Below are 12,523 nucleotides of genomic sequence, written 5' to 3'. Positions count from 1 at the left end.
GGATTTCCGGCTACTCGTCGGTCCCCCTTTAGTTACTGTCTTTTCTTAGCCGACAACCTCATTTCCTAGTCCTAAAAACATCAGAGTGTTATTTCTCGATCCAACATGGACACAGAGTATTACGAGATATAAAATACAGTTGATGGGACATGTTGGACTACCAACCTAAGGCCACGATTGTCTATGGTGATAACATTAGTGCAGTTTAAATGTCATCTAATCTTGTTCAACATCAATGAACGAACAAATGGATATTGACATCTACTTCGTTTGAGATAAAGTTTTGGTAGACCTTGTCCGGGTTTTTTCATATACCATCAAGTTCACAATATGCAAACATTTTCATGAAGGGCCAATCTAATTCTTCATTTTTAGATTTCGGATACAATTTAAACATTTGTAAGCCTCCTCCAGATAAAACTACGAGGATTTTAGTGTATACATAATTTAGCCCATGTTTATACTCAACCACTTCATTGATCGTACACCCACTTTTGCATGGTTGTACCCCATCGCTATGTTCCCCGTTGAGCATTGAGGCTCACGTGTGTGCATACAGAGTTGGCTAATGGGAAAAACTCATAAAGCTCGAAGGATCACCAAATCTTCTTAAATGTTTCATAGTGTTTGGGATTGAACTTAACACTATTATTATTGTTATAGCACTTCCAAATCTCTCTTAAATCAATTTAATCGCAATTTCTCCTCAAACATCAATGGTTTCCTATTTCCACCATCATCAGCCAAAAACCCAAAATAATAATAGGAATAATTTAAACTTTATACCGGATGATTCTCTACTAGAATCGAATGCAAGAACACCAACAAATCCGAGATCAATAAACTCAAGCTCCTGAATTCACACCAATTTCTTTCCCAAGTCTCACTTCTCTTTCTCTTAGCGCCAAATAAAGCCTTGGTTTAAGCCCAAAAACTTGAGCTCATTTCTGATAACTAAAAGCCTAATCCTTTTTTTTTTCAATTTCTAAAATTATTTAATGAAATTTCATTTCTCTACTAAAAAATAAATGAATTGAGGTCCAAAAGAAAAATAACTATGCACAAAAACTACCACATACTTTGAATTTCATGATCCGAAAGTCTCAATCCTCAATTTTAAATCTTTATTATTTTAATGTATTATTATTTTTCCTTTGTCACGTTTTTTTTATATGAAATGCTTGGTATAAATCTTTAAAAAAATGTGATTGATTTAGGTATCAACATGTCGATATAAATTGTCGCAATATTGAAAAAAAAATGAAAGAATATGAAAAACGTTGAAAATCATAAAAAAATGAAAAAACAAGATAAATGTTGAAAATAGTTTCATGATATCGTGAATCTCAATTCTTATTGAGGAAATTTTAATTTAACTTCTTTTATTTATATAAATGTTTTAGGTTATATCTTGCCTTTTTTTAAATTTTATTTTGTATATTTAAGTAGTTTTTGGTACATGAGATTAGACGAACATAACAAAACAAACTCACTGAAAATAGTGTTTTGTAGTGAGGAGATAGGACAAGATTAGACACAAACCAAGTTAAATGAAACTAAAGTTTAAAATTTTAATCTCAATCATACATTTATTTTATTTACAGTAGATGTAACAAATTATAGAAAAAAATGCATTATTTTTGTTTATTTTTAAAATTCAATTTATTTTTTAACGAAAAAATTGAATATATTACGATTTCATAAATATTTTGTCTTGTATAACCAAAAATACATATCTATATATAAAAAAGAAGAAAGCAAATCAAAATTTTAGTTCAAATCTCACACACACACATATATATATATATATATATATATATATATATATATATATATATATATAAATCCAGTAACAAATTTTTTTTTATAGGAAGGTAAGAAGTTTTTTTTCGACATATTTTTTTTGACGAACAAAACAAATGAATCACTAGATAAGCTAACATGATTCACAAAAAAATATCTCAAAAATCATCTCGATGATTCATTTTTACGATGATTTTGTTGATATTTATTAAAATTGTCATAAAAGTGATTTTTTTCCTTAATTTAATTAAAAATGAATCATGAATGTGTTTTTTTGAGAATTTTTTCTTATAAATCATTTTACTTTTGAATCATTTACTGATTTATTTTGTTTGTTTGCTAAAAAAATATGTATATAAAAAATTTCTTATATTCCTATCAAAATTTTCCTTTTTATTTGATCTTAGTAGAGTTTACCAAAAAAAAAATTTATAGTTGATTGCACATGTTTGCCATTGATTGTATTTGATACTGGGAGCGTTTGAGAGCTTCTAGTTTTTAGTGTCTGACAAAATGCTCCGTTTTAAACAGAAAGTCTTGTTTTGCATTACAAGCTTCTAACATTTAGTTTAAACAAAACGCTACAAATCCAAATGCTACTTCATTTAGCGTTTAACAAAACGCTATCAGCTAGAAACTACCTGTTACCCGCTACTAGCTATTTTTGCTTCATTGTTCATTTAGTTTTCTAGAGAGTTCATGCACGGCTAATCACTTGTTTTAAAGAAAAACGAGATACAAATTGCTTGTTATACTTTTAAGTTAACCCTCATTTACTTTACTAAATCGTCTAAATATTATGAATATATGACAATTTTAGTACCATCCATTTTTAAATTATTAGAGGGTTACCACAAATGAATAGAAGTAGTATTCTTATATTTCCCATATTTTCTTTGAACCAACATCAACTTGCATGTCGACGTATTTACAAATTCGAAAGAGTATTGAAACCTTCAATTCTTGCAGCAAAAAAGGCATGAGAGAAAGAAAAGGAAGAAAACTTCAACTCCATATACAGAAGTGGGTCACTCTCCTACTTTCTCTCTTAATTCAAACACACATATAACTCTCACCTTCATCGTCTCCTAATCCTCCTCCTCTCTGGTATCATACTCTTCCACACTCCCATTTTTAAAAATCCACATCCAAAACTTAAACAATTCTCGATTCTTTCTACACATTTCAACTTAGTTAAGATCAGCGATCACAATTTGGATTTCAATTCTCTTGCTGGTAGGTCATAAATTCATCTTGTTACCTGTTTTTTCTATAATATTTATCAATCTGACGTGATTCAATCCGATTCTCGATTTGGGGGTTTTGTTTTGTCATTTGTGGTTGTTTATTCTCGATTCTCGATTCCTTTTCAGAGACATTTGTTGCGACGTAGAGGTGCAAGACGATGGGAGATGGAGCTGTGGATGATAATGGCGGTGTCGCCGGAGATCAACTGGTTACGCCATGGAATTTGTCCATTTCCAGGTGATTCAAAATCAATCAATGGCTATTAATTCAATGCTTACATTATTCTATTATCCGAATTCTTCAATGACTCTTTCGATCTTAATATTTGGTTTCTGAATATGAAAATTTGCTTGATATGATCCAGTGGGCATAATTTGTTACGAGACCCACACCATAACAAAGGGCTAGCGTTCACAGAAAGGGAAAGAGATGCTCATTACTTACATGGTCTTCTTCCTCCCACTGTATTTACACAAGAACTTCAAGTAAGTTCATAAATCTCATGGGTTAAAATTGAACACGATAATCGAGTTCGTTTCTTGAATCGTAATTGTGTTCTTGATCATGGAAATTACAGGAGAAAAAAGTAATGCACCTAATTCGACAATACGAAGTCCCTTTGCAAAGATACATAGCCATGATTGATTTACAGGTTTTTTCTTCCTTTAATGGCCATGGTGTATTTGTTAAATTGCTATAAAATATGTTAAATCTTTGACAATAAAACATCAAATCTTGTAGGAGAGAAATGAACGATTGTTTTACAAGCTTTTGGTGGATCACGTGGAAGAACTACTTCCAGTTGTATACACTCCAACTGTAGGTGAAGCTTGCCAAAAATTTGGAAGCATTTTTCGTCGCCCTCAAGGACTTTACATCTCTTTAAAAGACAAGTATGCTCTCATGCATTCTTCTTTTTTTATTCCCCATTTTTCATGTTTCTTGTGTTTATAAAAAGTTGAGGGCAGTTTCGTCATTAAATAACTGAATATCATCAGAGGTCAGGTTCTTGAAGTGTTGAGAAATTGGCCCCAAAGATTTATTCAAGTTATCGTTGTTACTGATGGTGAGAGAATATTGGGGCTAGGTGATCTTGGTTGCCAGGTGTGATTTTTTAATAAAAAATATTTAATCATTATTACATATTAATATTAATATTATAATATTATTATAATAATTTAATAATATGTTTTTTTTTAAATGTCAGGGGATGGGGATTCCCGTTGGAAAACTTTCTTTGTATACCGCGCTCGGAGGCGTTCGTCCTTCAGCTGTAATTATAATACTTTATTATTTTTTTCATCCTTAATTTTCTCAAAATTAAATGTCTAGAAGCTAAATGTTATTCATTTATTTATTTATTTTCAGTGTTTACCTATAACGATTGATGTTGGCACAAATAATGAAAAGTTGCTTAACGATGAGTTCTACATTGGTCTCAAACAACATAGAGCCACAGGAGAGGTTCGTTGTTATTACATTATTTTACACATAACATGATACGACAGAATACTTTGTACTGTGTTCGTGTTTGTTTTGTATTGAACTGACACTGTGTAACCGATGTCAATAAACAAAAATTGTAATTTTTGTTACAACTAAAAAGTTGGAACAATGTGGGAGGGGGACTCGTTCTGACTGTTATGTATGTGTAAAAGACATAAACACCCTATTTATATTGATAGTAAAAAATTATCGTTATGTTTTGATGTAGGAGTATGCGGAGTTGTTAGAGGAGTTCATGACGGCTGTGAAGCGAAACTATGGGGAAAAAATTCTTGTACAATTTGAAGATTTTGCAAATCATAACGCGTTTGAGTTGCTTAACAAATACCACAATACTCATCTTGTTTTTAACGATGATATACAGGTAAAATTAACACCGTGTTGCAAAACAATATTCACAAAAATACCATTAAAAACATGGTATTTTATTTTGTGAACAAAATTTCCAATTTATAACCTTAACAATGATGTTTTGGAAAAGGAAAACAAATAGTTTGTTACCTATTTACAACATTAACCATTTTTAATATAAAATGCATTTTTTTAAAATGATTTGCAGGGTACGGCTTCTGTTGTTCTTGCCGGTTTGCTTTCAGCTCTCAAGTTACTCGGTGGGACCCTCTCGGATCATACATTCTTATTTCTAGGTGCCGGAGAGGTAAAAAATGATTAAAAAATCAACAAAATAAGGTCTTTTATTGGTCTTTATGTCGTAATTTTTTGTTTTTGTTTTAAAGGCTGGTACAGGAATAGCAGAGCTTATTGCACTCCAAATATCGAAGCAGGTAAAGTGTGGTATAACACTATGCTAATTCTCTTAACTTTTTTTGTTAATAATACATTAAAGGGTAAAATGGTCATTTACTTGTAACAGACAAGTGTTAATGTGGAAGAGGCTCGAAAGAAGATTTGGCTTGTTGACTCAAAGGGGTTGCTTGTGAGCTCCCGTAAAGAAACCCTTCCACACTTTAAGCTTCCATGGGCTCACGAGCATGAACCCATTAACAATCTTTTAGATGCCGTAAAGGTAAACTTTTTTACTTAATAGAAAATGAGACAGATATATTGTAGATATATAAGGTCATTTCTTTTTCATTTAACATATACAAAAGGGTAACATGGTCATTTACTCACCTTTAGACACATCATTCCGTCCAAAAAAAACTGTCTTTATGTATACAACACTTACTCCAAACAGACACTTTATATGTCGTTAACTTTCTCATACAGGAAATCAAGCCAACAGTGCTAATAGGAACATCGGGAGTTGGGAGACAATTTACACAAGAAGTTGTCGAGGCCATGTCATCTAACAACGAGGTTTGTTTTTTTTTTTTTTTAGCACAATAAATATTTATTTTATGAAATTTGAAATTAATTCGATTAAAAATCGTTTGTAGAAACCACTCATTATGGCTCTATCGAATCCAACCTCACAAGCCGAGTGTACCGCCGAAGAAGCATATACATGGAGCCAGGTAAATAAACGTACTATCAATTTTTTTATTCAAACAGTCAAAGGATACTTTCGTCATTTCACAATATAACATAACTAAGAGATTGTGTAGGGTCGAGCAATTTTCGCTAGCGGAAGCCCATTCGATCCCATGACATATGAAGACAAAGTATTCGTCCCCGGCCAGGTCTAAAACCAACTATGTGAAAACAACCGTAAAACTTGGTTACTATTTAATGAAATTTCACGGTTTACATTCTTAATTTTATTTATTTATTTATTAAAATTACAGGCAAACAATGCTTATATATTCCCGGGATTCGGTTTGGGATTAATCATGTGTGGTGCTACTCGTGTGCATGACGATTTACTTTTGGCCGCATGTAAGTGGCAAAACCGTAATTTCTATTTGAAACATCTGTACTGTGTACTGTTTACTGTGTTCTATGACATTTTTTATTTTTTACAGCCGAAGGTTTGGCATCACAAGTAACGGATGAAAACTTTGCCAAGGGAATTATATATCCACCATATTCATGTATCCGCAAGATTTCAGCACATATTGCAGCCTCTGTTGCTGCCAAGGCATATGAACTTGGTAATTTTTATATGTTTTCACTTTTTACTACATTTATTTATTTATTACAAAAAACTGTTACTAAATAATGTTTTTTTTTTCTTTTTAAAATCAGATCTAGCTTCTGTGCTCCCACGTCCTAATGATCTTGTTAAATTCGCTGAGAGCTGCATGTATTCTCCAACGTACCCTAACTACCGCTAATTTTCTCAAATATGTCTCAAATTTTATTTTATTTTTTAGTTTTTTTTAATAGTCACGGGTTTTACATTTGAGTATTTTAAATTTTTTCTTTGCTAATAAACTTCTTATCATTTATGAGTGTAGAAACGATATAATTTGGAATTTGAAATACAAGTGAAATCAAGAAAGTGAGATTGATAGTTTGATACTTGATTAAAGATGGCCAAAAAAGATGTGTTTTTAATTACTAAATAAGCATAATATAATAATTAGCTAAACTACACCATAATCCATATATATATATATATATATATATATATATATAATTATGAGGTACCTTTAAAAGTTCCTAAATTAATTAATCACTGCTTCTCTTCACTCTTCTGTTCTCCATCTTTCATCACTTGGCCTCCTGCAAATTTTAAGTTAATGATTATTTATTTACTCGTTAATATGATTAAAAGAAATAATTAATAGATTGAACTTAGGAATGGAATTAAAAAAGGAATGGAATGACACAATGGAATTAGAAATGAAAGGAATGGAATTACCGGATGGTTTTATAGATGGATTGGGTAAGAAACTTGTAGACCATGATCCACCATTGGATCCAGCTAGAGCCATTATTACATCTGCCTGAAATACAAGAATATAAATATCACAAAATTATTTTAATAAAATAATGAGAAAAATAATATAAAAATAAATAAATCTGAGACCTTGTTTGGGTGGACATCATCAAACACATGAGCTTGACCACCATAAAATATAGTCATCTGGCGAGTTGGGGTAGAGCCTGAATCAGTATTACCAATCACTGACTTTTGTTTACTGCCGCCTGGCTCAGCCACTCCACCGCCACCACTGCCGCCACCACCATTGGCGGAGGAGGTGAAAATCCCAGAGCCTTTGATTCCAGTTCTGGAGCCTTCATCAGCAGCTGATTGGGAAATCAAAGAGGGACCCACATTCACATTCATATTCATATTGCTATTGGCATCTTTGAATCTGTTTTGAACAGGTTGATACTTGTACTGTACAACTTGAGCAGCAGCAGGTGGAGGGTACTGAAGTACAGGCCCAACGTTTACAGGAATGGCTCGTTCCCATTTTGATGAATTTGCATGATCAGGTTTACCAGGTTGTTGTTGTTGTTGTTGTTGTTGTTGTTGTTGTTGTTGTAGCATTAGAGATGATGATGATGTTGGCCTCATTTGATGCATACCCATGAATGATTCATCCTCATGAGGCCATCTATGGCGTTCTCCTCCTACATTTCTCAGCATCTAACCAAAAAAAATGTTCGGATTCATCATTCATGAAGCCAAAGTGGAGTTAAGATGTGGTATTTCTCATTGAGGCATTTCATCGAACATGTTGAGTGTAGGTTTGTAGAGCAGGAGAAGAAATTGAGAAAAACGTACCTTCATTAAGTGTGAGGTTTCAGGAAAATCTGGTCGCAATTGTGGGATGGCTTCTCTTGAAGGCGCCATGAAAATAGAATCTGAGTTGCTGCGTTTGGTCCCGGAATACCTAATCTGGGATGTTGAAAAATCGGTTTTTTGACCATAGAATGGCACCCCTTCGAGGTGTAACCCAGCTTGTCTTTCTGCCATGGTAAAAACAGGTAGATCATCAATCAAACACGCCAAGATAGCTCTTTTACATACGATTCAAACTCATTGATCAATTGTAATGAGTAACAGGGGTAAATAGTTGAATTTAGCTTCAAAATTTGCAGAAAAACGTACTGATTATGGTGATGGTATCAATGAAACTAACCCACTGAAAGATACCTATCCCATAAAAAAATCAAGTCTTTTTATTCTATTATGAAACTAAGAACTCGTGAAATAGTAGTTGTATTTGATGCATCAAAATTTGTACCAAATGTGATCATTTTCTTGTAAGATTGAAGCCAATACCTCAATTTGCTTTATCATCATTGCCCAATTTTGATGAAATTTTGGGAAGAAAGAGTAAAAAACTTAACCAAGTGAAACAAAATGAGTAATTTAAGGAAACACCCATTTTAATATTCATAGGAACTAAAAATCAGGAACAAAATGAGCTTTTTAGAACGTCAATTTTGAAGAGAAAGAAACCCGTTTAAATGGAAGGGGGACGGCGTTAGTACCAGAACCCAGATCAGAAGTGGTGGAGACCGGCCCACCACCACGGCCACCACCACCACCGGAGACGGAAGCAGAAGGGGAGGAAGCACTAGCAACATCACTAGCGGCGGCGATCTTGGTCACCGGAGCACATCCCCGGCCAAGAAAGTCGTGTAAAATGGTGGGTTTAACATCATCACTGGCATTGCTGTTGTTGTTGTTGTTTTGAGCCATAATATCTGATAACAACACAGCAGCCATAATCTCATCTTAAATCACCTATTATTGTCATCATCAGAGACACTGCAAAAGGGAAATTTAAAGTGATTCTTTGAATTTTTCCTTTAAAGAAGCAAGGGTTTCTTTCCTGCTTTCATGAAAATATGAAAGAGAATCAAGAGTATCGAGTTTTGGGGAAGAGAGAGAGAGAGAGAGCATTAAAGAGCAAAAGCTAGTTGTTGTTCTGGTGTTTGCTCTGTCCTAGAGTGTGGATGTTTGTCTGATCCCTTTTCTGCGAATTTTTGGGGCGGGGTATCGATCTACTTGTTACACTTTCACTTTATCAATGATCATTACTCTATAACATTTTATACTCCATCGATATTGTTGTCCACAGACAAAAAACACACATGTTAAAAAAAATATTAATTATCATTAACTTTATTTAATAAAATGACAGTTTTGTCCTTACTTTGCATTTAATGTTCCATTAAATATTTAATTGGTTAAGTAATAATGAGGGGGTATTTTGGTAAAAATATTATTTATTTTTAGAAGTTGACTATTATTTTCGGACAAACCAAAACGAAAAGATGGACTATAATTTTGAGACGTAGGAAGTATATCTTTATTATTTTGGGTTATTTTAAATGGAAAGTGAGAAATCTAATTATTTTATAATGTTTATTTAAAAATAATAATAATCATTTTTTAGCAAAAATAATCATTTTGTCCGGAATAGATATTTCTGACAAAGAAAAAACATGTTTTTTGATTGATTCCGGAACGTCATTTCGGACTACTGTTTACATTCCGAACTAAAATTTAGGATTTCAAAAAAAAATCTACGGAATTTTAAGAACAAGTCTGAAATCTGAAGAACAATTCCGAAATTTCGAGAATTTTTTTTTGTTTTTTTACTTAAATTTAGCAAAAGGTTAAACAAATATAATAAATATAAATTATATACAATATTAGTATATAAAATTAGACATTTTATTGAAAAACAATAATATTAAACCCTTAGAAATAGACATTTCACACATAAGTGATGATATATTTTTTCAATAAAAATTTGGGAAAACCCCAAAAAATAGTTTTGGAATTTGAAGATCAAACCCGAAAATTGAGCATTTCGGAATAGATCATTCTTTGAAAAAAAAATGAAAAGTAGTCCAGGATGTGAACAATAATCCGGATCGAGGCATTTAGGAGATTGTGGTCATTTTTTGAAAAGTGGTTATTTTCTTCAAAATGCTCATTTATATGGGTTAGATTTCTCAATTTCCATAATTTTCTATATCTTTATTATTTTGGGTTAATGATCTAGAGGGTAACGAACTTTGATATTTGTCCATATTTAGGTAACCATGTTTTTTTTGTACACATTTGACCATTAAACTTGTTTAATCTGTTCAAAATAGGGCAATATGACTAATAATTACTAGTGATATTACCCTATTATGAGCAAGTCAAACAAATTTATTGTTCATATGTGTACGAAAAAAACATGATTGCCTAAATGTGGACAAAAACCAAAGCTCTTTACCCGTTTTGGTAATATTGAGTTCTTTATGCTATGTAACGCCCGTGTTTCTGAGTTAGGCATTAATGTTGATGTAATAGTCTAGGTTAACCTTTGTAACTTATTTTGAAATAATAAAAATGTATTATTTGAGTATTATGTGATTTATGCCTAATTGTTGTGACTTAATTGAATTAAGGATAATTTAAGCGTTAAAAATAAAATTTTAGATAAACCCGATATCGATACATGAAGTTGTAGTGGTCGTGGCAAGGTTTCCGAATATATAAAGAATGCCGAAATCCGAGTTATAACGAAGAAGTTATGACCTGTCGAAGTTTCGTGACAGAACCGACACGACACTGTATGACGTAAAATACAAATTTAAGATAGAGAGATATCTAGCCTTAGTGATCTAAACGAAAGTCGTGGAATACGTTAAACCGAGAGCGTGCATAAAAAGAACGTCCAAATCTGACTTCGTATGAGGAAGTTATGATTTTTCTAAGTTTCGACTTAGCGGTATACAGCCCAAATCTCGAAATTGAGATCGAGTGATATTTGGCCGAAACAATCTAAACGAGAATCGAAGATCTCGTCGTTAGTATTCCAACGGTAAAAAGACAGACGAAAACGGACGTCGGATGAAGAAGTGATGATTTTATAACGGAGTTTTCCTGTCCCGACCTACTAAAAATAATATAATAAAAATAAATTCAAAACTAGCCAACGGAGTCTAAATGAAAGTTGTAGAGCATAGTCTCACCTACGCGTGGATATAAAGAACGTCGAAAACGGAGCTAGTATGCGAAAGTTATGAATTTTTGAAGTTCGAGGCACGCATACCAAAGCTTATCCGAAGAGTACGCCCAGCGTATTGCTTGTAGAGGAATTACGTCCAGCGTAATCAGGATTTACGCCCAGCGTAAATCGGGGTTTCAGCCCCTATAAATAGAAGTCGTGGGCTGCCGAATTTGGTTGCTCATTTCTTTCTCTCTCACTCGTTTTACGTGCAAGCTTTACCCCCGAAGCCCCGGTATCATTCCCGACACCCGAATCAAGTCCCGAAGCCCCGAGGATCCCGAGAAGTAATGTTTCCGAGCCGAAACTCTGCCCGCGAGAAGCCCGGTTTTCAAGAAAAGCATCCCGGTTTTATCGGAAACGATTGCTTTAAGAGACGAGGTGCTGTCCGATCATCGTCTTATCAAGTGAGTGCATAGTTACTTTCATCTTACACATAGATATGAAGTATTTAATATAAATTACATGCTATGTGTGCATATTGTCTGTATACTTGCTGTCTATGCTGGGTGAAAGATTTTTTTATACATGTTTTAAATGATTTAAACTGTATATGTATTTTATATCTACAAAAATATTGGGGTAAAACATGGGTAGATGTAATAGACGATGTGTGATAAAATGATGAGAGACCTCGATGTTGTTGGTGATCCTGTCATCTAGCGGAGTATAGATGACGACCACGGACTTTTCTAGACAGTCCAGTGGAACGCTAGCAGGCTCGCAACCTGTAGGTGTTTGTGAACTATGTGTTCACCGGTGTACTCCATCCCCCCATGGTTGCCTTTAGGACATTTATTGCTGAGGAACCCCCTTGGCAGTAGTGTCCATCCCGATGTTGATCCTTAGTCTAGGTCCCTTATGATAGGTGTTTTAGGGACGTAATGTGAGGATAACGGGAACGGGTAATCGGGTTATTGTTGGTTGATGAACTAAATATAATTATTTATTGTGGGTTGAAAACCTTATATACTCACCAGGCTCCCAAGCCTGACCCACTCAGTTTTCTTTGTATTACAGGTAGTGGCACGAGAGCATAAGTTGGATGACATTGTCAAGATATTTTTGGATTATAGACCCGTAGTTATATG

General features: G+C 33.4%; 2 protein-coding genes across 2 annotated transcripts; one reads left to right on the top strand and one right to left on the bottom strand.

Moving 5' to 3' along the window:
• The first annotated feature begins 2,715 nt into the window (after positions 1-2,715).
• Positions 2,716-6,981, top strand: NADP-ME2 (NADP-malic enzyme 2). The gene is made up of 18 exons (XM_079055793.1): positions 2,716-3,039; positions 3,177-3,288; positions 3,416-3,536; positions 3,629-3,703; positions 3,793-3,944; positions 4,050-4,155; positions 4,259-4,324; positions 4,420-4,515; positions 4,766-4,921; positions 5,117-5,215; positions 5,295-5,342; positions 5,432-5,584; positions 5,788-5,877; positions 5,958-6,035; positions 6,126-6,200; positions 6,306-6,396; positions 6,483-6,611; positions 6,706-6,981. Exons 2-18 carry the CDS (start codon positions 3,209-3,211, stop codon positions 6,792-6,794), a joined length of 1,704 nt encoding a protein of 567 aa, XP_078911919.1. The 5' UTR covers positions 2,716-3,039; positions 3,177-3,208; the 3' UTR covers positions 6,795-6,981.
• Positions 6,949-9,433, bottom strand: LOC145120005 (protein TIFY 8-like). The gene is made up of 5 exons (XM_079055794.1): positions 8,911-9,433; positions 8,198-8,382; positions 7,493-8,059; positions 7,325-7,409; positions 6,949-7,185 (listed from the first exon to the last, which is right to left on the bottom strand). The coding sequence occupies exons 1-5, from the start codon at positions 9,146-9,148 to the stop codon at positions 7,136-7,138; spliced, it is 1,125 nt and encodes a 374-aa protein (XP_078911920.1). The 5' UTR covers positions 9,149-9,433; the 3' UTR covers positions 6,949-7,135.
• Between the last annotated feature and the right edge of the window lie 3,090 nt (positions 9,434-12,523).

Source organism: Lactuca virosa, chromosome 6, assembly GCF_052849685.1.
Source record: "Lactuca virosa cultivar CGN04683 chromosome 6, Lactuca_virosa_CGN04683_v6, whole genome shotgun sequence".
In the NCBI taxonomy this organism is placed as follows: Eukaryota; Viridiplantae; Streptophyta; class Magnoliopsida; order Asterales; family Asteraceae; genus Lactuca; species Lactuca virosa.
Note: the sequence above shows the minus strand (reverse complement) of the source record. Positions and strands in the feature narration are given on the sequence as shown.

Coding starts and splice junctions, on each gene's coding strand:
- NADP-ME2 (XM_079055793.1), top strand. CDS start 3,209: ATGGGAGATGGAGCTGTGGATGATAATGGCGGTGTCGCCGGAGATCAA. Junction 3,945..4,049: donor TACATCTCTTTAAAAGACAA/GTATGCTCTCAT, acceptor GAATATCATCAG/AGGTCAGGTTCTTGAAGTGT. Junction 4,516..4,765: donor AACATAGAGCCACAGGAGAG/GTTCGTTGTTAT, acceptor GTTTTGATGTAG/GAGTATGCGGAGTTGTTAGA.
- LOC145120005 (XM_079055794.1), bottom strand. CDS start 9,148: ATGGCTGCTGTGTTGTTATCAGATATTATGGCTCAAAACAACAACAAC. Junction 8,060..8,197: donor AAACCTCACACTTAATGAAG/GTACGTTTTTCT, acceptor TTTTTTGGTTAG/ATGCTGAGAAATGTAGGAGG. Junction 7,410..7,492: donor ATGATGTCCACCCAAACAAG/GTCTCAGATTTA, acceptor CTTGTATTTCAG/GCAGATGTAATAATGGCTCT.